At 48.6% G+C, this 27773-nt stretch overlaps 1 protein-coding gene and 1 long non-coding RNA gene across 4 annotated transcripts in view; one reads left to right on the top strand and one right to left on the bottom strand.

Annotated features, from left to right (window-relative positions):
* LOC149334929 (uncharacterized) overlaps positions 1–27773 on the bottom strand; it is an 88687-nt gene that overhangs the window by 5487 nt on the left and 55427 nt on the right. The window contains exon 4 of one of the 3 annotated variants that reach the window (XM_089551585.1): positions 3311–3414. The exons of 1 other annotated variant lie outside the window; for it this stretch is intronic. In XM_089551585.1, the coding sequence (XP_089407711.1) occupies positions 3311–3414 (104 nt within the window). Of the gene's footprint in view, positions 1–3310; positions 3415–16732; positions 16935–27773 lie in introns of those variants that run through there. One more of the 3 variants, XM_089551588.1, reaches the window with a different exon arrangement.
* Positions 11–17071, top strand: LOC149334932 (uncharacterized). Its single transcript, XR_016283985.1, has 3 exons — positions 11–89; positions 1195–1305; positions 16839–17071. It is a non-coding gene; the product is annotated as an uncharacterized LOC149334932 (long non-coding RNA).

The raw sequence follows: 27773 nt of genomic DNA, 5'->3' as shown, positions 1-27773 counted from the left end.
CGGCGTTAAATGACTGAAGGTGCTGGACGCGTTCTCCAAGTGCGGCTTCGGACGGCACAGAGCTCACCGTCGCCGAGGACAGGCACACGGTGAGCAGCTCACTCATTTCAGCCCGCGCGAGAATGCCGCACCCACAGCTATACGGTCTGTAGACGAAGCACGAGCACGTACAGTCGGACGAGTAAAAGCAGGACAGCGTAGAGTGAAATTTTAGTGCGAAACACCGACTAAAAAATTTGGCTGTGGCTTAGCTAAGGTTAAGCCTGGATATCTCAAAGCGAAAAGCTCTCGCTGCTTTTCAGCCAACTCCCCAGCTACCACTTCTGGATCGGTGTTGATGATGATGACGATGTCCTCAGGCTTAATGGCACATACCCATGGCGGGGGATTGGCCAGGGTGTTTCTGCGCCGTCCGACTGTTGCTTTTTCTTCTCCTTCTATGGCGAGTGTCTGCGCCTGTTCTATGGGGAAGCGCGCCTTATGTACCCCTCCTTACAAATGCGCACTGCGCACGGATGTGGCGAAAGGTCAAACGCTAAACAGAGCGTATTTCTCTTTGACCAAAAATGCCCTACATGAGGCACACACTCTGCCCACGGTTTCACTCAACTTTGTACCAAAATCTATGTCCAACCATAATTGACCAAGCCAAACACGATGGCGACCTCCAAATTTGAATTGAGGCATTTCCAAAGTATGACCCGGGCCACACCCGAAATTTGACCTTAGCCTATTGGGACCAAAGAATACTTGGTATAGGAAAAAACTAGAGCTTTCGCACTAGTAGGTTTAACCAAGTTAAAACCCTGACATCTTTTCTTGGATGCGTTTAGTATGCGCTCCCCGTACTGTCACACTTGTGTTGTAACCATATGTTTATGAACTTTCACAAGGCGACCATTTTTGGTGTATTAATGATGGACCAATCAAGCTCTTCAGTGTGATTTTTGCAATGGAATGACTAATTTTCACAAAACTACCTGGGGCAGAGAGACGACGACAGAACGAGCGTTTTCTCTCAAGTGCTACTTATAGTATACAAGCCACGAAGCTATCCAAACTTGCATTACTGGAAAGACGCGCCGACGCAGCTGCAGTAGGGGCTCGCCGTTGCTCGCAGCGCGCTAACCATGTGCTCTGGAAAAGTGTGACATCAGGGCTGCTGTTTGAAGCCCCCGTAACAAATTTGCGCAGGACACGACTGTTTACGAGCGCGGCGTTGGATGCCTGGAGGTGCTGGACGTGTTCTCCACGTAGCTCCAAGTGCAGCTTCGGATGGCAGAGCTCACCGAAGACAAGCACACGGTAAGCACATCATTCATTTCAGGCCGCGCAAGAATGCAGCACAGTTTACTGAATGGTCTGTAGACGAAGCACAAACTCTGACAGTGGGGCGAGTAGCAACAGGACTGCGGAAAGCGCAGTTTTTTTATATGTCTATAGTATGTGCTCCTCATGCATACAGCGACAGCGGTGTTGCAGCCGTGATATTTATGAAGTATCACAAGGAAACCTGTTTTTGGTATACTGAGAGAGCAATCATGCTTGTGTGTGATTCTTGAATTGAAGCGATAACCTTGACAGGAAGGCCTGAAGCAGAGAGACGACAAACAGAACGAGCGATTACTTTCAACCGTTTTATTTTTTTGGCGGGAAAAGCTTTTCTAGGAATGGCGGAGGGTGGGCACACACAGTTATGCCTGTGCTGTCTTGGTGAGCTTGACGGATAGGCTGCTCACATAGTCATCCGTCAGTGCATGTCAGTAGGACACGCACGAAGGTATACGTCGTCCAGAAAGCGTAACCCCCCCCCCCCCCCCCCCCCCCCCCCCCCCAAAGAGGCCATTCACAACCAACAGGATCATCTCCACCGTCACGTACACCATATACCACTCACCAAGGAGTCGAACAATACATTCAGACAGAAGAATTCCACACCAAACGCAGTTACGCAGGAACAAGCAACCTGTACATTAAAGGGGTCATTTATGATCTCCCAACAAATCGTGGCGTTCTAGCCACGACCGTTGTTATGCATACTTAAAAAAAGAAGCAGGGCTCTACGTGGGCATTTTAGCTAAAAATTGCAATTTGAAGTTGACTCTAAGCCCCTCCCCCGACAGCGCCGCCGTCTGGTGGAAAACCGATGCAAAATCACCTTGACACATTACAATTAAGCCGCCGAGATCGGCAGTAGACAGAAAAGGGAAGGACACGGACCTCTGTTGCCTTTGTCCCCCTGCCGTCACTCCCCCCCCCCCCCTTTACCCTCAGCACTCCTATCCCGAACAGCGAGCCACCCACTCCCCTACGCTCGTTACGAGGAGTGCGCAGTTCACTCGTTCAGTTGAGAGAAAGCACGTGAGCGTTGGTTCACGGCGTCATGAATCGCGAGCGCGTTAGTCTTACCTGACTACCACACGGTACAGCACAAGTTTTAAAAATTCAATTAGAAATTACTCGTTGCACCAAATGACCTCATTCCCAGTTGTTCCGAGAGTCATAGCGAACAAAATGAGTCAGAAAAACGCAGTCATAACCCATTTAAATGTTATTCGGTGACAGCACCCACACATCACACAGCCATCCTCACTCCTTAAACCTTACCAGTTATCAACAGTACACCGACACAAACCTAAACACACCCGCAAGAATCGGCACGTGTTACATGCGGGCCCTCGGTGACCTTGCTTACATATGCAAGCCCGCACGTCTTGGTTAAGCCACAGGGTGTCTTAGCAGATTATCTCGGCAGCAACCTCCCCATCTTTATCACTACCCATACATTCAAAACCAAAATATTTCTTCCCCACTGTTCTCTTCCGTGATATGTCAGTGCACATTAAAGAACCCCAGGTGGTCGAAATTTCCGGAGCCCTTCACTACGGCGTCCCTCATAGCCTGAGTCGCTTTGGCACGTTAAACTCCAATAACCCAAAGCACTCAACTCCTCTGAGAGCGAGACAAACTTGGCTCTCATCTTGCGCCAGAACCAGCTCCCTGGGCGAGTAGGATTGAGCAAGCTTTACACACCCCCAGCAAACGAGTCAAGAAGATTATTCAATTTGATCTACAAAAGACACAAAGTGAACAAGGAAGGGGAAGGGGGCTTCTGTTCACCTGGGCCATACGAAGTCTTCTTGCCGAAACGCTGGCAAGCACCCTGAGGCTTTCCTCTTCCTTGTTCTCTTTGTGATTGCGAGAACCGTCCCGCTACCTTGATCTACAAAAAGGGCACTGACATCAACCGAACTCTACAAGACATATGCACTGCGAAAACAATTCTATCGATTGGGACGGAATCACTTACCATACGCCGCCCAACAGCCCCCGGACCAGACCACATGACACACAAGGTCCTCCGCAACCTTGACGACACCTCACTTTAGGAACTGATGGAGCGCTGCCCTCCACCTGGAAACATGCACACATCACTTTTATTCCCAAACCCAGCAAGGCAGTCATCCTCCGAAACCTTTGCCCTGTCTCCCTCGTCAGTTGCGTGAAAAAACTGTTTGAACATGTTTTCCAGCCAGCACTATACCATCTGTCCCCATCCAGGTCAGGTATGTTGGTGAGTTGTTTAGCCAGGAACTGCACCTTGTGGAGTGTTCTGGATTGGGAGGGTTAATAAAGGTGACACTCCCCAAGGTGCAGTTCTCTGCTCCCTCCTACTGAGAATAGCGTTAGCCCACTATCATACCTGACCTCCGCGCGGCACTATACACCTACGACACCACTTCATGGACGACAAAAGGCTCCATAGGAGAGGCATAAAATACTTTACAATATACAATTGATATTATCACTTCGAAACTGACCTTTATGGGCCTTAAGTGTTTTCCATTCAAATGATCACTCCACGTGATCAGACAACTTCCTCGGGTTCTACGCATACACTGCGACACACCCCTGGCCAACAGACTCGGAATCCTTGGCCTCTATATATACAAGACACTTTGGGTGCCACCCTCATATAGAACTCCTAGACAAGGAAACCGAAATTAACGGCAGCCTTAATTCGCAGATTTGCTATATGCAATCACGGCCTGTCGAAGAGGGGAACCCTTAACATGACAGACGCCCGAATCACCAGCCGATTGAGTTATCACCTTTCCTACCACTTTCTCATCAAAACACAACAAGATAAAGCTGATGTCCTTATCATAAATGCGACCGCCTGAGCACTCCGCCTGCAACTGTCAGTTTGGTACGTTTCTTATTAGATTATGGGTTCACTGTACGGTTGGGCAGGTCTGTCATGCCGTAAAAATTGGATCGAGTACAAAACTGAGGCCTAGCGCTCTCATGTGGCGCATACAGAACAACTCCCATAGTCAACCTCTGTGCAGAAATAAATGAAACCTCCCTTGAATACAGAAGAATCGCTACCAAAACATATATACTATCCAGTTGTGGCGAAATGTCGTTGTTGAATATTATTTACCCACAAACCGCAAGCTACCTGGCCACTGGTATTGCGATTCGAAGAGATATGCCAGAATCTCAATATACAGGACACATTACCTGACAAATAGATTCACAACAGCGCTACGGAACGAGGACAGAAGGAACACGAAAAACACAGGACGGGCGCTGTCCTGACATTTGTGCAGCTGCAGGAAAAATAGTAAACGAGAATCTCACGAACAGTATTATTTACACAGGCCCCCTAATGGTACTGACATCTCTTCACTCTAGAAGTGCAATCACTCCGTCACTGGGTGACACCATTCACAACATAGCAAAAGACAAAATTATGCTGGGTCCCCAGTCATGTCAGAATGAAAGGCAACGACAGAGCAGATTTGTGCGCTGCTGAAGCTTGTGGGAAGACAAAATAAACAATGTATACCATTTAAGGATTGCACGAATTTAGTACAACGTAAATTAAGAAAAAAAAGGGCATTCGCCTTGGAAAAATGAAGTAAATAGCAAACTGCGCTTGGTAAAGATAGCTTTAGGGTGAATGGAAGTCATGTGTGCAGCAAGAACGTTTCAAGCAAGTGGTTCTCTGTCATCTCCGAATAGGCCACACACACCTTACGGACCAATTCCTGCTAACAAAACAAGACAACAAGGATAGCTGCTGAGGTGTCCAACCCCCTTTAAAGGTTTTAATATTAGCCATTTCTAGAAATTCTTTCCTATGTGATCACTAGGTCGCACTAACGTTTTAGGCCCCCTACACCACCGATGATTCTTCACTTTTCTATAAAATTCAGCGGAAAAATTTTCGTAACACCGTATGCTTGGCGCATAATGGCCTTAGTTGCCTGTGCGCCATAAAACACTACACACACACCAACCGCCCGATGCATCCCGAGGTCTGATGGCAACATCAGACAAACCGTTGCATCTCCCCCTCCGTCCCAAAGCAGAAGAAGCCCCAGCTTGTTCATCCTCAACACGTACAGCGCGCCAAAAAGCAGCGGAGCCCCCCCCCCCCCCCCCCCCCCCTTCGCCCCCTCCGCTTGCGGTTATTACAAAAGTGCTTAACAACCGCGCGAAGAACCCGAGGAGATTTTAACGCAAGAAACGTAAGCTGGGGTTACAAGCAAAAGTGCAGAAAAGAATCGCAACACTGGACATTAATGCAAAATGAGGCCCTAACCCGTTAACGATACACAACAGCGCGCAGCTAAACACCAACCCAATCCCACGATCACCAAAAACATCGCACAGTGTTTGTGAGCCAACACGCAGACCTCCCTAGGCAGCGACGACTACAACATTCAAACAACTTCCGCACTGAAGTCAATCTCTCCCTCTGTAAAAAGGACACTAAAAATCACAGACTGGGATAAATTCAGGAATCTCCGGAAGAAATCCACTACTGAGATAGAGAACCTTGCAAACTGGGTGAATGCACTCACATAGGACGTCGGAAGTGCCACATCCCGAGTAATCGGGAAACGAAAATCGTGGACAGCAGACTTGTCCACATGTGGGAAACACACTCCAGTATGCAAAAAAGATGGCTGAAAAACAAACACGGCCTCCTAAACTAAGGATAGCAGCCTTAGGAAAAAGATTGAAGCACACGCAGTACACCTAACCCGTCAACAGTGGGACCAGATTTGCAAATGCATGGAAGCAAATCTGGATTTGCTTCCATGCGGTTGCAAATCTGGGACTGAAAAACACGTGGAAGCTTCTACGTTGCCTCTTAGAAGCATAAAACACTAAAGACTCCCAACAACGTAAGGTAAATCGCAGCGCCAAGAAATTAAATGTGGAAGACAGCGCTTTGATCCAAAACTTAAAAGACGGGTATCTCACATCCACAGCTAGAAGCCTACCCCTCAAATACTCAAGCCCTCTGAACCCCGTGTTTGACGAAGACATATCGACAAGGGAAGTGAGAGTAGGTATGCACAAGCTGCGCACCATGTCGGCGCCGGGCGCGGATAAAATCACCAACAAAACATTACTGAACCTGGACGAAAATTTGGTTCAAGCCGTAACCAAGCTTTTCGATGAACACTGGAGAGGGGCACCCCCTCCCGGAATGGACCTACGCTAAGGTCACCTTTATTCTAAAACCAGGTAAACCAGTTCAATTGGCAAGCCTCCGTTCCATGTCGGTCACCTCGTGCCTAGGAAAACTGTACGAACACGCTATCCTCGGCCGTTTCCAAACCCACATGCAAAAACACGGCCTCTTCCCCCATGCGAGGCTGGGATTTAGAAGCAAACTGTACACGACGCAGGACGTGATGCTTCAAATCTCAGAAGTAGGGGTGTGCGAATATCAAATTTTTCGAATACGAATCGAATACGAATAATCAAGGACAGACACATTTATTTGAGCACCCAAGAACATCACAGTTCAACTATCAGCGATGAAATGAGCACGAAAGGTGCGTGTGGCTGCACAAAAAGTATCAGTCTCGAGCACTGTTCTTAGAAGAGTGAAAATATCAGAGAAGGTGGCTAGGACACAGCATTGATCAAGGCTAGCTTGCCATAAGCACAAAAGCGCGTTGCTGGGATGAACATAAAAGGTTGTCGGCTGCTCTACTTGGTCAGGCAGAAGTAGTTCCCTTCTAGCTGAAACAACTTCTCCAGCTACAGAAAATGCCCTCTCAATTGGCACTGAACTGGCTCGTATTGAGAGGTATTTCGTGCACTGCTCTGACTATACCAGCTTCGCAGGTATAGCCACAAAAAAGTTCACCAGTGCAGTCAGCTACTGCATGGCCCAATTGTAGTGCCTAGAACCCAACGTTACGCATTGCTCTGGGCGCCGCCATGTTGTTATGTCTCTGTCGATAGGACTTGCGGACCGAAATGAACGCCGGTGCTCGCAGTAGAATATTCGGCTAGATACGAATATTCACGTCGTGTCGAATAATCGAAACAACACGAATATGTGGATTTCGAATCGAACACGATTAATAAAAAAATAATATTTGAATTATATTCGAAAATTTCGAATATTCGCACACCCCTACTCAGAAGAAATTCTACACCTGAGACACGGCAGACGCACGAAACCAAACTAAATGCACTATCTTACTGAGGTGTAGGGGCTAGAACACACGCGTATTTAACCGCCTTTATGAGTAACAGGACGGCGGAGATATGGTTTGGGTCCACACAATCCCCCTCGTTAGCTCTAGAAAGCAGGGGCACATCTCAAGGCTGAGTTTTATCTCCACTACTCTTCGACACCACTCCCATATCCATGGGCCGAAAATTAGAGCGGATCCCACTCCTACGCAGAAGACCACGGCAAAATGCCGGCGAAATGGAGGAAAGCCTCCAAGCGGAAGCGGCACGGACTGCGTGGCCTGTATAGGCCTTGCACACTCGCTGACCGAATCCTGCTGCTCCACCCGACTGCGGGTCGTCACAAAAAGGGAAAACCCTCTATACAAGTGACGGTCGACGGCCTCCCAGTATCGGAGGTACAGAAACTCCGCATCTGGGAACGTTTGTCCAAACACACGGTCATGACACATCAAAGCATCAGGCTAATCAAAAAAATACCAAACAAGCATTCGTGATTAGCAGAATGGTATACTCACTGCCCTATATTCCACCTCACAAAGATAGAAGAGGAAAGAGTTGTGGGTTTCTAAGTGGACACAGGCCACCACCCACCGCGGGTTCGAGCTTCGCGCGAGCCAAGGGCCCCGATCAGCCGTCACCACACACACACTGGGACACCGATGCGGCGCACTCAACCTCCGCTGGGAGGAGAGCGATTCGCCGCAAAGAAATAGGACTCCAAGTTCACAAAGGAGACGTTTATTCACGTCTTCCTTCAGCAGGTACACAAACACTCAATAGTCACCCCGTCCCGGGGGCGCGCGAGGAGCAAGGCTCCGCTGCGCGCACGAAGCGACTCGAGTAATGCGCGCCGCTAGCACGCCGCTGCAGGAGAATGTCCCCGCGGCAGTGCTGTGATCTCCCTCTCGTGTCGACCGTTGGGCCGGTTGCGAGAGAGAGTGGGCAATCAACGCAAGGTACGCCTGTCTGAGGTCGCTGGACCCCGCTGGACAGGCTCGAGCCGCTGCAGGTCAGAGGACACGTGCGGGCGAGCTCGAGTAAGCACTGGTCCGAGCGGCAAAGGCTGGCAGGGACAAACAGTAACGTACGCACCTTTCGCTGTCTCGGAGGGATCTCTCTCTCGGCCCCGCTCGGACGGTCGCGCGGCGCGCGGCCGCCCAAAGCGGTTCCCGAATTCCCGCCAAAAGGCGCCAATGGCAAAGGCCCTTGGCGAGCCGGGGCGGAGCTGTGGCTAAATGACAGTGATTAGTCACCCAGCCGCCTCTCCACCGCCTGAGGCGGGAGCAAGGGAAAGAGGAGAAACAACGCGGGAGGCCGGCACAGCCGCGCAAAGGCGACGGCGGAAAGCCAGGATTCCCACATCGTAAACGTGCTAATAAGACAGGGAGAGACGATCTCGCCTATGCTATTAACCGCATGTTTACAGGAGGTATTCCGGGGCCCGGAATGTGAACAGATGGGGATAAGATTTAGCGGAGAATACCTTAGTAATCTGCGATTCGCTGATGATATTGCCTTGCTAAGTCGATCAGGGTATGAACTGCAAAGTATGATCAATGAGTTATACTCAACCGTCTAGGAAGAAAATATGGCTGTTTAGGGCAGGTAGTGACAGCTGATCATGATCATTAGAGGGGACTAACTAGAAGAATAAGAATGAGGTGAAGCGCATATGGCAGTTTACCAATACCCCTCAAGAGAGAAGTCTACAACCAATGTATCTTACCGGTACTCACCTATGGGGCAGAAGCGTGGAGGGTAACAAAGAGGGTTCAGCTTAAAGACAACGCAGCGAGCTATGCAAAGAAAAATAATAGGCGTGACGTTAACAAATCGGAAGCGGGCGAGGGAACAAACGCGGGTTAATGACATTCTAGTCGAAATCAAGAGGCAGAAATGGGCATGTAATGCGAAGGCAAGATAACCGCTGGCCCTGATGGGTAACGGAGTGGATTCTAAGAGAAGGCAAGCTCAGCAGGGGGTTGCAGAAAGTTAAGTGGGAGGATGAGATCAAGAAATGTGTAGTAATACGGTGGCCGCAGCTGGGAAAGGACAGGGTAAATTGGAGAGACATGGGAGCGGCCTTTGTCCTGCAGTGGGCGTAGTCAGGCTGATGCTAATGACAAATCGGGCCTAAATCCGCCTCAAGGGACTTCAACCAACAGGCTCCTCCGCATGTGGGTCCGTAACACTCTACAAGAACTGTCTGAAGCCCGTTGTACTGCTGGCTATCCTCCACAAACACAGGCAGATACATCCCAAGCCCCCCCCCCCCCCCCTTCTGGACAACACCCTCAGCAAATCACGGAAAACCTAATCGTCCACCCAACCAACAACCGGGAAAGAGCTGATTTCACTTCATTTTATGCTTGAAAGTAAAGTTGTTACTAACACCATGCTACAAATGCTTTTCCCGCCTGAAGAATAAGTAATGGAAACCGAGTGCTCGTTCTGTCAAAGGTAACGTTTACATTTCGAAAATGCTATAGCAACTGGCCCGAATAATCGGGTGAGTGTAAGTGTCAGCTCCGAACTGAATTCTCGAAAACTGCACAAGTGTGCTTTCGGTGAAGAGTGAGTGTTATGAAAAGTACGAGAGACTGATGTTATATTCCGAGGGTTGCCTTGCGTGAACAATTCGAAGTCGAAGGCAGGATGAACGTTATAATTGTAATAAAAAAGAAAAAGAAATGAGCACAGTTTTTGCATTGACTGCTGCGCAGACATACAGGCCGGAATGTATTGCGAAACCTCCCCCGGTCTGGTTCCGGTCCTAGGCCCGAGCTAAATGATGCAAGTGCTCTCAGCAGGTGTGTGGACGACCGTACGCAGAAAATGTTTCAGAAGGCTAGGCCATTAGGGTGTGTCCCCGAAGACAGTACAGGATTTCTTAAAAATAAAAGTAATGGACTCAAAAGAAAACATTCGACAGAAGTCTGTCTGGTTGGGAAATTTAATGTTAGGAGAAGGTAAGTGACGCCAACCAAGTAAAATACAGGAAAAACACGACGTTTCGGGACCGGCTCGGCCCCTTCTTCACGGTGTGACTACGGGCGAGCGCAGCTTGGCTTTTTAAGCCCCTGTGTGGAGGACCTGCGGGTCAATGGCCGCAGCCCATGGACGTAGGATGAGGGGAGAGTCCCCAGGGAACGATTAACATTCTCTCGTGTTTGCTGTATGTGCCACGACTCGAGTAGAAGCCTCCTGCGTGGGTTAGCTTCCGTTTCCAATACAATGGTGCTGTCGAAGTCAATTGGGTGGTCACACCCTTCACAGTGTTCGGCCACGGCGCTGCGTTGACGATTCATGTGACGGACGTCCGCTTTGTGTTGGTTCATCCTTTCCGCGAAGTTCTTCGTTTCCCCTATGTACGACGCCGGGCAGACGGAACACGGAATTTTGTACACGACGCCCTGGGCCTTTTCTCTGGGCTGCCAGAGAAAAGGCCCAGGGCGTCGTGTACAAAATTCCGTGTTCCGTCTGCCCGGCGTCGTACATAGGGGAAACGAAGAACTTCGCGGAAAGGATGAACCAACACAAAGCGGACGTCCGTCACATGAATCGTCAACGCAGCGCCGTGGCCGAACACTGTGAAGGGTGTGACCACCCAATTGACTTCGACAGCACCATTGTATTGGAAACGGAAGCTAACCCACGCAGGAGGCTTCTACTCGAGTCGTGGCACGTACAGCAAACACGAGAGAATGTTAATCGTTCCCTGGGGACTCTCCCCTCATCCTACGTCCATGGGCTGCGGCCATTGACCCGCAGGTCCTCCACACAGGGGCTTAAAAAGCCAAGCTGCGCTCGCCCGTAGTCACACCGTGAAGAAGGGGCCGAGCCGGTCCCGAAACGTCGTGTTTTTCCTGTATTTTACTTGGTTGGCGTCACTTACCTTCTCCTAACATAAAAGTAATGAGTTAGAACATTTTTTTTCGGCTTAGAATTGTCAGCTGAGTATTACATCAGAATACAGCTAACACATTCTAAATAGCAGGCTGATTAACAAATACTCATTAGCTGTCTTTTTAACTATTACTAGTAGGCTGCTTAGTTATTGAGACCCCTGTAGCCTATCGTAATTTCTACATCAGTTTTTATAATTTCGAAAATACGCTTACCCTCGACGGTGTGGGCCAACAAATCTTGGCTATTGCGACGAGTTACGTGGCTACATCGAGGCAAAATGCACGCTCTTTCAAGAAGCTTGGAGGCACAGCAAACTCCCTAGTGCATGTAAGACGTCGAAACAGACAACGTCTGTTGTGCCACAGCGCTGAAGGTAGCCGTTATTATTGTAAAAACTTTGGATGCTACTGTGGGCTGCAGGCCTCTTAAAGGTGCAGTGAAGCGAAATCTGAACTCGTCTTTTTGCCGCGGGAACTCAATCTACACGTTTCTCGCATTCTTAGAAACTGCGATTTATTGCCCTGTGTGGTCGATTTGCCTAATTAAATGAAATTAACGTCCAGCTCCCACCTTTTCTTTTTTTTTTTGAATTCTCCCCGTACGGTGGGCGGAGTCGACCAACGCGCCACCCAGTGCCGTGGCGGCTTGCCGCTGTGCCATCGGCGGAGTAATACGTATGCTTCGTCTCACAAGATGTTTGCAGCACTACGGAAGGCAGAGCACTCTCGTCCAATCAGGGCTGCAGGAACACAAAAAATAGTCCCTCGAATATTTGAGCAGTGTAGGACTATTAATCAAACAATGAGCACAGCAATTGAAAGCATAATGTGGACTAAGCCGCCGCGGTGGCTCAGTGGCTATGGTGCTCGGCTGCTGGCCCGAAAGACGTGGGTTCGATCCCGGCCGCGGCGGCTGAATTTCTTTGGAGGAGAAATTCGAGGCCCGTGTACTGTGCTATGTCAGTGCACGTTAAAGAACCCCAGGTGGTCGAAATTTCCGGAGCCCTGCACTACGGCATCTCTCATAGCCTTAGTCACTTTGGGACGTTAAACCCCATAAACCAAACCAAACCATAATGTGGACTGGTAGATTTAGGTGGTGTAGAGTGCTTCAATCACTGGTGAAATTAACAAAGCCCGTACGAACACAGCTCTGCGGAGGCTTGCTGCGAGGTAGTGATGCATCGCCATTTTCCAACATGGCGCCGGCCGAGTCGGTTGTGTCGTCAGTGTGCCCTACACCGACAGTGCGCTGTTTTTCTAAGCAGACCATCGCAGTTGGCTTCTTGAAGTGCTTCGTGTCGAGAACGGGGGCAGTTCAAGTACGAATGCGCTCACCAAGAGGAGGGTAAAACTCACTCAGGTGAGCGAGCGAACGCTTTACCAGTGGACAACGCAGACGTTGAAGGCGGGCCGAATGTTGTCCCTGAAGAAGCCGGCTGCGTTACAGCGATGGACAACGCGCCATATCATTCTGTGAAGCAGGATAAAGTGCGGCGGATGAGTAGCCTCAAAAAAAGACATAGACCTGGAAAACGGGTCGCGTGGAGTAGCGACATGGTGAAGGCCGAGCTCATGAAGCTTGGCAACAACGTGAACACAGGTGGGGACCGATACCGTGTGGACTGCAGCGCCGAAGCTGCTGGCCGTCTCGATGTGCACCTGCCACCCTACCACTGCCAATCGAACCCGATAGAGTTTGTTTGGAGCGATGTCAAGGGCTTCGTCGCCAGTCAAAACAAGACGCTTAAGCTCTAAGACGTGGAGCCTCTGGTTTGGCAAGGCATCATGCAAGTGACTACTGAGAAATGGAAGAATTACGTGCAGCATGCTATTAGTGAGGAAGATGGGATGAGGAAACTGGATCATGTCATTGACGATGCTGTTGACCAAGGACCATCTGTTGTTGTCAACCTGGACGACGACACAAACCAGCAGAGTTGAGTGGAGTTGTGATGAGCCCCATTAATGTGCTAACGTACGCGCGAAAGTCGGAGTACCCTCGCAGCGTCTCTCATGAGATATTGCAGACACCGTAGCAGACGGCTCCGGATTAATTTTGACCGCTTGTGCGTTGACTTTAACGCAGCGCATGGGGTTTTGCATTTCGCCAACATCGACATTCGGCTGCCCCGGCCTGCATTTGACCCTTGCATTTGCTTAATAGTGTAGTGGCCATGCTGGAATAAATAAATTCATTTAAACATAGCAGGAACATTGAAAATAACTGTGACGTGACAACAGAGGAAATGATACAAACAGGTGGCGACAGAAAAAAAAGAAAAAGTGGGGCCAGTGCGTCTGGAACGGGCGTCTGCCTGTACAAAAATAAACAGACATCAAGCGCCCCCTGCTAGATGTAGAAAGAAGCTAATTAGCAGTACGCCTTCTTTTATATGGAACGAGCCACCTGATGTCCAGCCAGGTGGATCGAGCAACAGGCGCGTAGGAACACACTAATGTAGTGCGCGCCATCCTGATTGGACGAGAGAGCTCTACCTTTCGTAGTGCTGCAAACATGTAGTGAGACGGAGTATAGTAGCAAATAGTCCGCGCGTATTTTGCGACTATATTATCTGCGAATGAAACTATTTATTCGCGGAAACCAAAAAGACAAAATAAAGCGAAAGCAAAGCTTCCACGGGACTGGCTGAAGGCACTCCACGCATTGGTCGACTACGCCCACCGTACGGGGGAGAAGTAAAAAAATAATGGCGGGAGCCGGACGTTAATTCGATTGAATTAGAGAAATCGGCCACACAAGGCAATAAGTCGCAGCTTCTAACAATGCTCGGAACGTGTTCAGATTTTTCTTCACTGCTCCTTTAATAATCAAGGTTCGTAACAGTAACAGTTTAGAAGATAGCTATTGAATATTGGTTTATCGTCTTGCTAGATAGCCCGTAGTAGCTGCATTCTGATGTACTACACCGCCGACAGTGCGCAAAAAGTGCTTTTTGAACACAGAAAGCCTATTTTAGAAGAAAAAAAGATATGTAAAGTTTGAAGTTGAACACTCCCTATATACATCCTTCGCGGTCGCGTTTTGCTAGTTTCCCGGCAGCTGCGCACCACTGCCTGCAGGCTTCTCTAGAGCGAAGGAGTTGCTATGGAGGTTAAAACATGCAGAAAGTGCAAAATCGAAGCGGCGGAATGTCGGCGCGAGAAAAACGGGTTTCCACGGGCCAAACCAAAGATACGGTGTACGCGAGACGACTACGCTGCATGAGTAAATTCAGCGGGGAACTACTGATTGCGACCGCAGGACGTTGATTGGCACGGTGCTGGAGGTGCCGTGGAGGACAGCGGCGAGCGTACATCGACCGGACATCCGGAAACGCGACGTACGCGTCTGGTTTTTTGTTCCTGGATAATTGTTTTAGCATCCTCTCATATCCTGATGTCCCGTAAAAAAAAAAAAAGGGTCTGCCTTGTGTCTTTCTGATGTGTGCTCGCTGCGGTCTATTATGGTATTTGCAGCGGCATGCCTATTAGTATAACGATATTAAATTATCATCATAAAAGGAAATTGTTTACAGTGGCTGCGGCCCTCATCGACTCTCTCTGCACTTTCCCCATGTTTGTGACATGAAATATTGCTGTAGCACCGCGTGAACTGCACAATGTAGAACTACGTAGCGCATTCAAGACGGAGGCCAGTAATTAGAGAAGACTCGCTAAGTGTTAACGGTTCCACTGACCGGATTCTCGCAGACTTTTGTGGCAAGTGGCCATCAATTCGGCAGTTGCAACGGACTGTGATAATTGGAAGTGGTGAGCCATTCGCACAAGGAGAGTAAATTCCAATGAATGTCTGCAGCCTGCACCTTACGTTGCTCAGTTGTAGCAAGGCGATATGGACCAGCTGGCAAAGCAATAACTAGAGCTAGTGAATTTTACGTTGTGCAGTGCGCGCGCTAATAAAGCAACAATACAAGACACGAAGATGTGGACAGTGCAGAGAGAGACAATGAGGAGTGCAGCCGCTGTATTGTGCGTACTTTCATGAATGTGCTAGATATTATGATACGAAAGGGCACGCTGCTGCAGGTGCCTGAAAGACCGCAGCAAGCACACACTGGGCAGAAATACGAATCACACTGCGTACGCCCTTTTTCTCTTTTTTTTTTATGGAACATCAGGATATGAGTGCATTAAAAAAAAAAAACCGTACGTAGCGTTTTCGGATGCATTGCAGTATCAACATGCTGCTGCAGGTACCGTAGAAGTCCGCAATAGCAACCAAACACCAGCCAGACATCCGAAAGGCATCACGTACCCTTCTTTTTTTGTTTGCCGGACGTTTCGTTTTTCATGAACGTTCATGGAACAAAACGTCCAGTAAAAAAAAAAAAAAGAGCGTGTGCACGTGGTGTCTCTCGGACGTCTCGTCAGTGTGTGGTTGCTGCGGACTTCTGCGGTGCCTGCAGCAGCGTGCGCACTCCTCCCTAGAATTCGGAACGATGGGAAAGAAAAAAAGAAACATCCTCCCCCGGGGAAACCTCCGCAGGAGCAACGGGCATCCGCCCTCTGGATACCCGGGGGACAGCGAGAAGAAGAGCTGTGCGAAAAAGCACAGATCCTCCCCTTGTCCTCCACACACGGCGGCCGAGCTGTGACGATGGTGGGATCACCAGCCGCAGTTTTTTCGACAGCGATCCGCTGTGCCTGCGCTGGGAATCGAACCAAGGTCGGTGGGGATATTCGCCCAAGCATTGCCAACTGGCGCGCTAACCACTCGGCTACCGTGCGGCTCTGGTTCTTGTCGGCGTCCGCGAGTGCTGATAGAAGGGAAGCGAAGAAGACCGAAAGCGAGCATGCGCGGGGGATGCGGTTATCTCGCCATCGGGCGTGGAGCGGCCGCACTAGGGCGGAAGTGCGATAGCGCGTGGGGCACCAGCCCCGTCATGGCGGTTCGTCCGTGCAGATAAAAGAAAGGTCGGAATGCCAAAGCCGCAACTTGAAACACGATCGGTGCGATTGTTCGGCGGTGAAAAGGTAGCCGCGCGGCGAGGCAAGATGGCCGGGAACCTTTTGAACGGGTATGGCTTTGTTGTAGGTGTAGAAGCGCAAGCCAAAAACTTGTGGGATGCTTTAGCGTACGTATACAGTAGCACGCAAAAGCGTTGGAGGGTTGTTACATCTGGGATTCCTGGTGCCCCGTATCGGTGAAATTGACAGGTCGGGAAGGGACCTGTCGGTAATGGCGCGCGCAAAGGAGCGTTGTTTCTGTGAGCGAAAAGTATGTAACCTCCTGGCAATTAATGATTCGTGAATGGCAGACATTTTCTGGCATGTGCGTGGCCTACCGCACAGAGATGCTGCCGTACTAATAATGGCAGTGTCACGTGCATTGAATGAGGAATGCGTCATCGGAGTTGTAACGACCATATGTAATCTCCACCCTCGCAGGCAGTGGCACGGATGGGAGGAGCGGAGATTTCAGTCCCAGGCCGAGGACATTGGTCGTGGTGGGGCCACTACCCAGCGTGGAGTGCTCTTTCACACCTGCACGAAGGGACAGCAGGATATAAGTTACTGCAAGAAACACAAGGTTGCAACGGCAGTGCCATCGCGAGAGACCACTTCAAATTCGCAGGAGTTCGTAGGATTTCAGGTGCTAGACAGAGTGTGATGCATTTCATTTATTCATTATACACTGTTCACTTTCCATTTGAGACACTAGACTGTGTAACTGGTCTCTTTCGTTCAGTATACACTCTTCATTTTCCATTTCAGGTACAAGACAGTGTAACTGGTCTCTTTCGTTCAGTATGCATTGTTCATTTTCCATTTCAGGTACTGACAGTGTAACTGGTCTCTTTCGTTCAGTATGCATTGTTCATTTTCCATTTCAGGTACTGACAGTGTAATGGATATCATGTATTCGGTATACACTCTTTATTTTCCATTTGAGACACTAGACTGTGTAACTGGTCTCTTTCGTTCAGTATACACTGTTCATTTTCCATTTCGGCCACTAGGCTGTCTAACTGGTCTCTTTCGTTCAGTATACACTGTTCATTTTCCATTTCAGACACTAGACTGTGTAATGGATATCATGTATTCGGTATACACTGTTCATTTTCCATCTCAGACACTAGACAGTGTGATGGATATCATGTATTCGGTATACACTGTTCATTTTCCATTTCAGACACTAGACAGTGTGATGGGTTTAATGTATTCAGTATTCACTGTTCATTTTCCATTTGAGGTACTAGACAGTGTGATGGGTTTCATGTATTCAATATACACTGTTCATTTTCCTTTTCAGGTACTAGACAGTTTGATGGGTTTCATGTATTCAGTATGCACTCTTTATTTTCCATTTCAGACACTAGACTGTGTAACTGGTCTCATTCGTTCAGTATACACTGTTCATTTTTCATTTGAGGTACTAGACAGTGTGATGGGTTTCATGTATTCAATATACACTGTTCATTTTCCTTTTCAGACACTAGACAGTGTAACTGGTCTCATTCGTTCAGTATACACTGTTCATTTTTCATTTGAGGTACTAGACAGTGTGGTGGGTTTCATGTATTCAGTATACACTGCTCATTTTCCTTTTCAGACACTAGACAGTGTAACTGGTCTCATTCGTTCAGTATACACTGTTCATTTTTCATTTGAGGTACTAGACAGTGTGATGGGTTTCATGTATTCGGTATACACTGTTCATTTTCCTTTTCAGACACTAGACTGTGTAACTGGTCTCTTTCGTTCAGTATACACTGTTCATTTTCCTTTTCAGACACTAGACTGTGTAACTGGTCTCTTTCGTTCAGTATACACTGTTCATTTTCCATTTCAGACACTAGACTGTAACTGGTCTGTTTCGTTCAGTATACACTGTTCATTTTCCATTTCAGACACTAGACAGTGTGATGGGTTTAATGTATTCAGTATTCACTGTTCATTTACCATTTCAGGTACTAGACAGTTTGATGGGTTTCATGTATTCAGTATGCACTCTTTATTTTCCATTTCAGACACTAGACTGTGTAACTGGTCTCATTCGTTCAGTATACACTGTTCATTTTTCATTTGAGGTACTAGACAGTGTGATGGGTTTCATGTATTCAATATACACTGTTCATTTTCCTTTTCAGACACTAGACAGTGTAACTGGTCTCTTTCGTTCAGTATGCACTGTTCATTTTCCATTTCAGGTACTAGACCGTGTAACTTGTCTCATTCGTTCAGTATACACTGTTCATTTTTCATTTGAGGTACTAGACAGTGTGGTGGGTTTCATGTATTCAGTATACACTGTTCATTTTCCTTTTCAGACACTAGACAGTGTAACTGGTCTCTTTCGTTCAGTATGCACTGTTCATTTTCCATTTCAGGTACTAGACCGTGTAACTGGTCTCATTCGTTCAGTATACACTGTTCATTTTTCATTTGAGGTACTAGACAGTGTGATGGGTTTCACATGTATTCAGTATACACTGTTCATTTTCCTTTTCAGACACTAGACAGTGTAACTGGTCTCTTTCGTTCAGTATGCACTGTTCATTTTCCATTTCAGGTACTAGACAGTGTAATGGATATCATGTATTCGGTATCCACTCTATTTTCCATTTCAGATACTAGACTGTGTAACTGGTCTCTTTCGTTCAGTATACACTGTTCATTTTCCATTTCAGACACTAGACGATGTGATGTGTCCCATATATTCAGTACACACTGTTCACTTTCCATTTCAGACACTGGACAGTGTAACTGGTCTCTTTCGACCAATTTGCCCTTTTCCTGTTTTGTTGCCTCTTCGGGTTAGTGCAACACGATTACGTGTGAGCGTTCATTTCTCGCGATATTTTTTCCGCTTCGGTCCGGCTGCAAGGGCCAGAAATCTGTATTATATTTAATAAACAGTACACAGTGCTTCAACGCTTTGGCTGAATGTGTACAGCGATGTACTCCGTGCCATGTTGGTCCCATCAACGCTTACATGGCACCAATCGAGTTTCAGGTTGCGGCTTTCGCATTCCCAACTCTCTTTCATCTGCACGGACGAAGTACCATGACGGGGCTGGTGCGGCCGCTCCACGTTCGACGCGTAGCATGTTTCTGCTGGCACGCCCGATCTCGAGATAACCGCATCCCCCCCGCATGCTCAGTTTCGGCCTGCTTCGCTTCCCTTCTATCAGCACTCGCCGACGCCGTCAAAAGCCAGAGCCGCACGGTAGCCGAGTGGTTAGCGCGCCAGTTGGCAATGCTTGGGCGAATATCCCCACCGACGTTGGTTCGATTCCCAGCGCCGGCACAGCAGATCGCTGTAGAAAAAAAACGGCGCCTGGTGGTCCCACCATCGTCACAGCTCGGCCGCCGTTTGTGGAGGACAAGGGGAGGATCTGTGCTTAAAAGCACAGCTCTTCTTCTCGCTGTCCCCCGGGTATCCAGAGGGCGGATGCCCGTTGCTCCAGCGGAGGTGTTCCCGTGGGAGGACGGTTCTTTTTTTTTCCTCTCATCATTCCGCATTCGCGGGAGGAGTGCGCACGCTGCTGCAGGCACCGCAGAAGTCCACAGCAACCACACACTGATGAGACGTCCGAGAGACACCACGTACACACGCTCTTTTTTTTTTCTGGACGTTTCGTTCCATGAACGTTCATGATAAACAAAACGTCCAATAAAAAAAAAGTGTTCGTGGTGCCTTTCGGATTTCTTGTCAGTGTTTGGTTGCTATTGCGGACTTCTACGGTACCTGCAGCAGCATGCTGGTTGATACTGAAAGCTAACACTGCGATGCCGAATAAAATATTGCAGAGGACACTTGAGCTCCACCTTGAAGGTGGCGCGATAGCATACCGGGTGTTTTTTTTGAGAGGTTCAAAATTTTTAAAGAAAGGTAAAATCCTTTAGATTTATTTTAACCCTGGGGCTATACCGAGGGCTACGGCGGACAGCAGGTAAGAGGCAAGCTACTTTAATTAGTTCGCTGATTAACTGAATACGCTAATTAACTTTTATTTTAGGGGATATGTTGTATTAGCAGAATTGTAGATCGTCTTCCAAACAGTCCAGCCAAGAAAAAAGATTTTCATGCAAAAATTTTTTGCGCGCGTAACGAAGCGAGAAAAAGTCACCCTGGTAGGCAGCTTCACACTGTAACACAGCGTCTGTGAGCGCCTGTGACGTAGCTCGCTCCGCCCTGCACTTTGTGAGCGCGGCATTCCGAGAGGCCGCGGAGCGAAGCGAGATAAGCAGCGATAGCGCAGGGCGCAGTGAACTACGTCAGAGGCGCTCCCGCCGCTGCGTTACGGTGTGAAGATGCCTACCAGGCTGAATTTTTCGCGCCTCTTAACGTGCGTGTAAAATTTTTAATTGAAATTGTTTTTTCTCGGTTCGACTGTTCAGAGGACGATCTCCAATTCTGCGAATACAACATATCCCCTAAAACAAAAATTAGAAATGTTAATTAACATATTTAGTTAATCAGCGAACTAATTAAAGCAGTTTTCCTCTTGCCTGGCGCCCGCCGTAGCCTCCAGTATAGCCCCAGTGCTAAAATAAATCTAAAGCAATTTACCTTTTTTTTTAAATTTTGGGCCTTCTAAAAAAAACACCCGGCATAGTTGGTTAGGCTTTCCATTCTGGTCAGTTTGGCACCTTTGAACAGATTTTGCATTTTTTAAAATTGTTTCAACTGCTTAATCGATCAATACTGATAGTAATAATAGTGAGTTTATACTGCACGACGCGCTGAATCCTATGACACCATCATCCGGAACATTCCGCGGCAAACGGCTGGCATGACACGATTTCTTTTTTTTTATGCAACCCCCAATTATTACCGGTACGAGGTGCTGTCGGGTAGAAGCCCTCCTCTAGCTTAGAGCATATTCTTAAAAACTGTGCAGAGTCTTAGGTGAAATACCCTTATTCACAATCTGCAAGAATGGCGGCCACGCCTCCGAAGACAAGATTGAGCGATGATGATGATGAGAGGGAAACGTACCAAACGGTTTGCGGTTGCAACTAACCCCGCTCTTAATGCCGACGAGAAGCTTGAGTGGAGAGGTATTCTACGCAACCGTTCAGTATGCATTGCAGACCTACTTATACGGCACAGTCAACGAAAAACAATCGAATTGGAGCATACCCGTCGCTAACCGGATCTCACGGCGACAGAAATAATTAAGGAAAAGAAATTCGAAGAACGAAAATACTTAGGAAACCCAGGCAGGCTGGTGTCACAACAGTGCCCCGTTCCCTGCCTCCTACTAGAAACACGTCAGCCCTGAGAAGAACTGCGCGACTATTAATAGCGAGTCTTCCATTAGATCTGATAACATGGTGATCGTATCCAGCCTGGCACTCAAATCATCGGAATGAGTTCCTCTCTACGTGTCTAACCTTCTACCCCATGACGGGAGAAATTTAGTCAGTTCCAATTATACCAGGATCCAGATAAGTTCGCATGGAACTTACGCCTGCGTGAGTGTTTCCAAAACCGCGAAACAGACCGTGCAATGACCGTACCAGGGACACCCGGCAAATCATGGATTCCAGCCAAACACAGAGGTAAACATTTACATATGTATACATCACTGGTATTCAATACCATTTCCTATCATCATATTCAAAATCTAAACCAAAAGCAGCCCACATCAAGCCTGTGGACCAAGGCGACGCTATCGTTGTTAAGGACAAGACCGATTACTTAAAGGAAGGTTTCTGACAATTCCAAAATAAACACTTTTACACTGAACTCACTGGCGACCCCATAGGAGACTTCGAAGTCGAAGTTAACAATCAGATAACATCTCTCCTTCAAAAACAAAAGATGTCCCAGGATATGTTTAAAGCAATGACACCGGCCAGACCAGTCCCCGCACGGTTCTACCTCCTCTCGAAAATTCACAAACCAAACCGTCCCGACCGTCCCATTGTCTCAAGTAACAGCGAAAGAAGCTCCGAGGAATATGCACTCGTCCCACTATGACCAGCGCCGCAGAACACGTGCGATGGCACTCCATCGAGCGTACGGCTCCGAGCCAGACGCCGTATGGGTGGACGCTGCCTGCACGGATGATGAAGCGACAGCGGGTGTGGTGGCCTCCTCTCCCTCCAGACACTTCCCCAGAGGCTGCAGAGGAAGCAGCCACTGCGCTTGATATCACCCGCACGGAAGCCCGGTACATTTTAAGTGACTCTAAAACTGCGATTCTCAATTTTGCTCGATACCGAGTCTAAGTCCCTGCTTTTGGCATACTGGACTCGCCCGATGCACCCCCACCCCGCCAAATGGAGCTGATATGGGTGCCTGCGTACTCCGGGAATCCCGGATACGAGGCCGCCAACCATTTAGCCCGAGGTTCTTTAGATCGGGCTCAGGTGGTCTCGGATCGGGGATTCACGGAGAAGCGCATGCACTCGTTCAGCGTGCTGACGTAGGCCTACAGGGCCTCACGCCAGTTCTGCCCCCTCCCCACCCCTCCCTAGATAACAAACAACACTCTGGTACAGACTACACACTCTCTCCCTTCACTCCTTCCCTATGCTCAGAACCCTTCGCCTCTGCCCGGCGGACCCTCCCCCGTGGGACCTAGAGAACCTCAAGACATGGGAGGACTGGGAGACCCGGCTGGGCTGCCAGTGTTATCGACCTTAGGATCATAACACTTGAGGGCAGTGGTGTCGTGCGGGGACCCTGGGGCGTGCCCCGAATTTCTCTTACAATAAAGTTTTTAGAGCGCAGCTCTTTGGCGTCCGTTCCTGGGTTTCGCGTCGTCGTCGGCGTTGTCGTTGTCGTCGCGACCTTAGGATCATAACACTTGAGGGCAGTGGTGTCGTGCGGGGACCCTGGGGCGTGCCCCGAATTTCTCTTACAATAAAGTTTTTAGAGCGCAGCTCTTTGGCGTCCGTTCCTGGGTTTCGCGTCGTCGTCGGCGTTGTCGTTGTCGTCGGCCTCGTAACCAGCTCCGCCCCCCTTTCATCCGCAGCTGGGGTTGACTCACTATCGGCGTCAGCGGCATCAGTCAGTCGCTGCTATCTCTTCCCTCCTCCCTTTATCGTGTTGTCCGCTTGCTGCGCGCGCTTCTGCCCCCATCGTTTGCCGCTGGGTGTACACGCCGCCCCCCTCCCCCCTCTTCCTGCGAGTCTCCGGTTGTCAAAGCGCCGGCTCGAACTTCTTCGCTCCTCTTCCAATGCAACCCCTGTGCGGTGGCAATCAGAGAGCCAGATCGGTGGCAGCGGATCTGTATATGTGCACCGCCCGAGCCGAAATTGCCGCTGCCGTTCGCCCTGTGCGGTGGCAATCAGAGAGCCAGATAGGTGGCGGCGGATCTGTATATGTTGTGGGTTTCTAAGTGGACACAGGCCACCACCCACCGCGGGTTCGAGCTTCGCGCGAGCCAAGGGCCCCGATCAGCCGTCACCACACACACACTGGGACACCGATGCGGCGCACTCAACCTCCGCTGGGAGGAGAGCGATTCGCCGCAAAGAAATAGGCCTCCAAGTTCACAAAGGAGACGTTTATTCACATCGTCCTCCAGCTGATACACACACACTCAATAGTCACCCCGTCCCGGGGGCGCGCGAGGAGCAAGGCTCCGCTGCGCGCACGAAGCGACTCGAGTAATGCGCACCGCTAGCACGCCGCTGCAGGAGAATGTCCCCGCGGCAGTGCTGTGATCTCTCTCTCGTGTCGACCGTTGGGCTGGTTGCGAGATAGAGTGGGCAATCAACGCAAGGTACGCCTGTCTGAGGTCGCTGGACCCCGCTGGACAAGCTCGAGCCGCTGCAGGTCAGAGGACACGTGCGGGCGAGCTCGAGTAAGCACTGGTCCGAGGGGCAAAGGCCGGCACGGACAAACAGTAACGTACGCACCTTACGCTGTCTCGGAGGGATCTCTCTCTCTGGGCCCCGCTCGGACGGTCGCGCAGTGCGCGGCCGCCCAGAGCGGGTCCCGGATTTCCCGCCAAAAGGCGCCAATGGCAAAGGCCGTTGGGGAGCCGGGGCGGAGCTGTGGCCAAAGGACAGTGATTAGTCACCTAGCCGCCTCTCCACCGCCTGAGGCGGGAGCAAGGGAAAGAGGAGAAACAACGCAGGAAGCCGGCACAGCCGCGCAAAGGCAACGGCGGAAAGACAGGATTCCCACAATGTGCACCGCCCGAGCCGAAATTGCCGCTGCCGTTCGCCACTGCGAAATTATCTGCCAGTTCTTTCTGAGCCATGAGCGAGACGACCGATGGAAGTCCTCCGTCTGCTAAAAAAAAAATTCTGTGATAGCGCATACATGTGTTGCTCGATTTCTTTGCCTCAATCTATCGAAAAGGTGAAACAGCTTATTTGCTGCGCTCAAATTTCGCATTAGGAAGTAACGTAATCGTCGGTAATTTTTTCTTTTTTCATTTATCCCCCCCCCCCCCCTTGTCCGTGTTCGTTCTTCGTTCGTCCTGTCCACCCTTGCGCCTTGTACCAATTGGGATATTCGTAAACCGCCATTCATAATCTGAGAAAACCTGCCATAAGCGCTCCACCCCATTCTTATTCTTCTAGTTATTATCCACTCATGACCCGTTCTACACTGACTGTCTAACGCATTGATCATGCTTTTCACTTCATCTCCTGGGTGACTTAGGACGGCAGTGACATCTGTGGATCGGATACTACTTGCATACACTCCACTCAAGGTTACCGCTTCTCAGTCGCAAGCTCCCAAATGCAAAATGCAGTTAGTGTGAACGTCTCTAAAACAGCTTATCTCTTTCCACAATCATTTGAAAAAAGTTTTACTCTTCCACTACTGTTGCACTCGCTCGCTGGTTCCGTATGGCTCATCTTTTAAATGTTCGGATGCCTTACTTGACACTGAGTTCGCCTGGAATGACCGCCTGATTTATGTATGCTAATGACTTACGATTCTCGAATTTTAACTTCCTGCTCACAGAACCGTATTCTGAGCCATTTTTGGTCTCATACATCCTCATCATCAACCTGACTACGCCTACTGCAAGGCAAAGGCGTCTGCCATGTCCCTCAAATTAACCCTGTCTTATCCCCAACTGTTCCCAAATCAGGCATCGGAATACCTCGTGCAAACAGGCGGTGAATAGCATTTGCGGAATCGTGTCTCCCTGCCTCACACACTTCCTTATTGGAATTTTATTGCTGACCTTATAGAGGAATGCGGTAGCTGTGCAGTTGTTATAGATATCTTCCAATATTTTCACATAACACTCTTCTACACCCTTAATCCACAATTGCTGCACGACAGCTGAGATTTCCACTCAGTCAAACGCTTTCTCGTAATCAATTAACGCGATATACCAGATGTCCCAGCTAAATGTAACCAAGCTTTTAAAAAACACACGGTGGCCTAGCCGTCTGAAACCAAATGAGGGTTGTTTATAGTCGCATGACCTAGTCTGCAGTATTTTTTCGTTCTTCAAGGTTGACGAATTAGTTAAGCTTAATTAACTAACTTTTTAATTATTGACTTGAGGAACACGGTGTCAATGGAGAAGTTCTAGATCGCTTTGAGAAACAGCTTACTGAGACATTTGCAGCAAAGTAATATTTACGTAAAGCAGTTTTTTTACCAGCCTTTAACCATAACCCGCACAATAAGGAAAAGCTTCCACATGACAACTGTGCCACTTCAACGTCCCAAGACGCGCCTTAAAGAATAAAATCCATTTTTTTCTGAAGTCCTCTCCTCGATGAGACTTTGGGTGCACATTGGGGCAGAGAAGTGAGCGAGCAGCTGGTCACGTGACAACTTTCTTTTAATGCCAATAAATGAATCTACGTAAATCGTAACTTGACAGAAACAGCACTACTAGCGGTTTTTCGAGGTGGTCTAAAACTTTTGTATTGACACTTTCTTCTTGAAGTCAATAATTAAAAATTAGCTAATTAAACTTATCTAATTAATTAACTTTGAAGGGCGAAGAAATACTCAAGACTAGGCCACGCGACTTATGAACAACTCTCAGTTGGTTTCACTAGACTATGACACTTCGCCTTTTTTAAAAGTTTGGTTACATTTAGCTGGGACACCCGGTATATATAGGGTTTGGTTATATTCTGCTCATTTCTCTATCACCTGATCAATAGTATGAATATGGTCTTTGTGAAGTGTTCTTTTCAAAAGCCTGCTTGATCATTCAGTTGACTGAAATCTAAGGTTATACCTACTATTAGCGATTACTTCAGTAAATACCTTATAGGCAACGGACAGTAAACTGACCAGCCTGTAATTTTTCAAGTCCTTGACGTCTCCTTTTCTATGAATTAATGTTCGCGTTCTTTCAAGCTTCTGTTTTGACGCTACCCTATTCTTCTTGCCATTGTTGGGAGTTTTCGTACCATGTGCCACTGCACACACACTAATGCATTTCTATACATTACCGACTTCCCTAAAAATGTAACATCTTCAATAGGACTCTTTGCAGACGACGTTCCATCACTCCAGGCAAAGCTAATACCTATCTCTAATTGGTGTTCGCAATGGCAAATGACGCTTAACGCGGCTATGTGTAATGTAATGCACATTTGCGTCGCAGAAATTCATGCTACGTTTCCTATTTTATTTATTTTTCTATTCTGACACCCCTAACATCTTACAAACATCTCGGCGTCATTCTAACCGCATGCTTGGACATCTGAAATTTAATTTTTATTTAGCACCGGCACCTGTCAAGCTTCTTGTGTACAAGTCACGTGTCCGCGCTAAATTCGAATATGCTAACTCTGTTATGCTAATAGGGTCAGGACAACCATAGACTTACATCAACCAAATTGTTGGTTTGGTTTATTGGGGTTTGACGTCCCAAAGCGACTCAGGCTATGAGGGACGCCGTAGTGAAGGGCTCCGGAGATCTCGATCACGTGGGGTTCTTTAATGTGCTGTGACATCGCACGGTACACGCGCCTCTAGAATTTCGCCTTCATCGAAATTCGAACCCGCGTCTTTCGGGTCAGCAGTCGAGCGCCGTAACCACTGAGCCACCGCGGCGGGGCCTATCAACCAAATGATCAGGCAGGCTTTCGTAAAGGATACTGGACGGTAGACCATATTCACGCTCTCAATCAGGTGATAGAGAAATGCGCAGAATATAACCAGCCCCTATATATAGCGTTCATCGATTAGGAGAAAGCATTCGACTCGGTAGAAAACTCAGCTGTCATTCAGGCATTGCGGATTAAGGGTGTAGAAGAGTTTTATGTGAAAACATTGGAAGATAATTATAGCGATTGCACATCTACCATAGTCCTCCATAAAGTCAGCAATAAAATTCCAATACGGAAGGGTGTCCGGCAGGGAGACATGATCTCGCCTTTGCTATTCACTGCCTGTTTACAGGAGGTATTCTGGGGCCTGAA

This window comes from Amblyomma mixtum, chromosome 7 (assembly GCF_055824585.1).
Source record: "Amblyomma mixtum isolate Tamu chromosome 7, ASM5582458v1, whole genome shotgun sequence".
NCBI lineage: Eukaryota > Metazoa > Arthropoda > Arachnida > Ixodida > Ixodidae > Amblyomma > Amblyomma mixtum.
The sequence above is the reverse complement of the archived record's forward strand: the minus strand, read 5'-3'. Positions and strand labels throughout refer to the sequence as shown.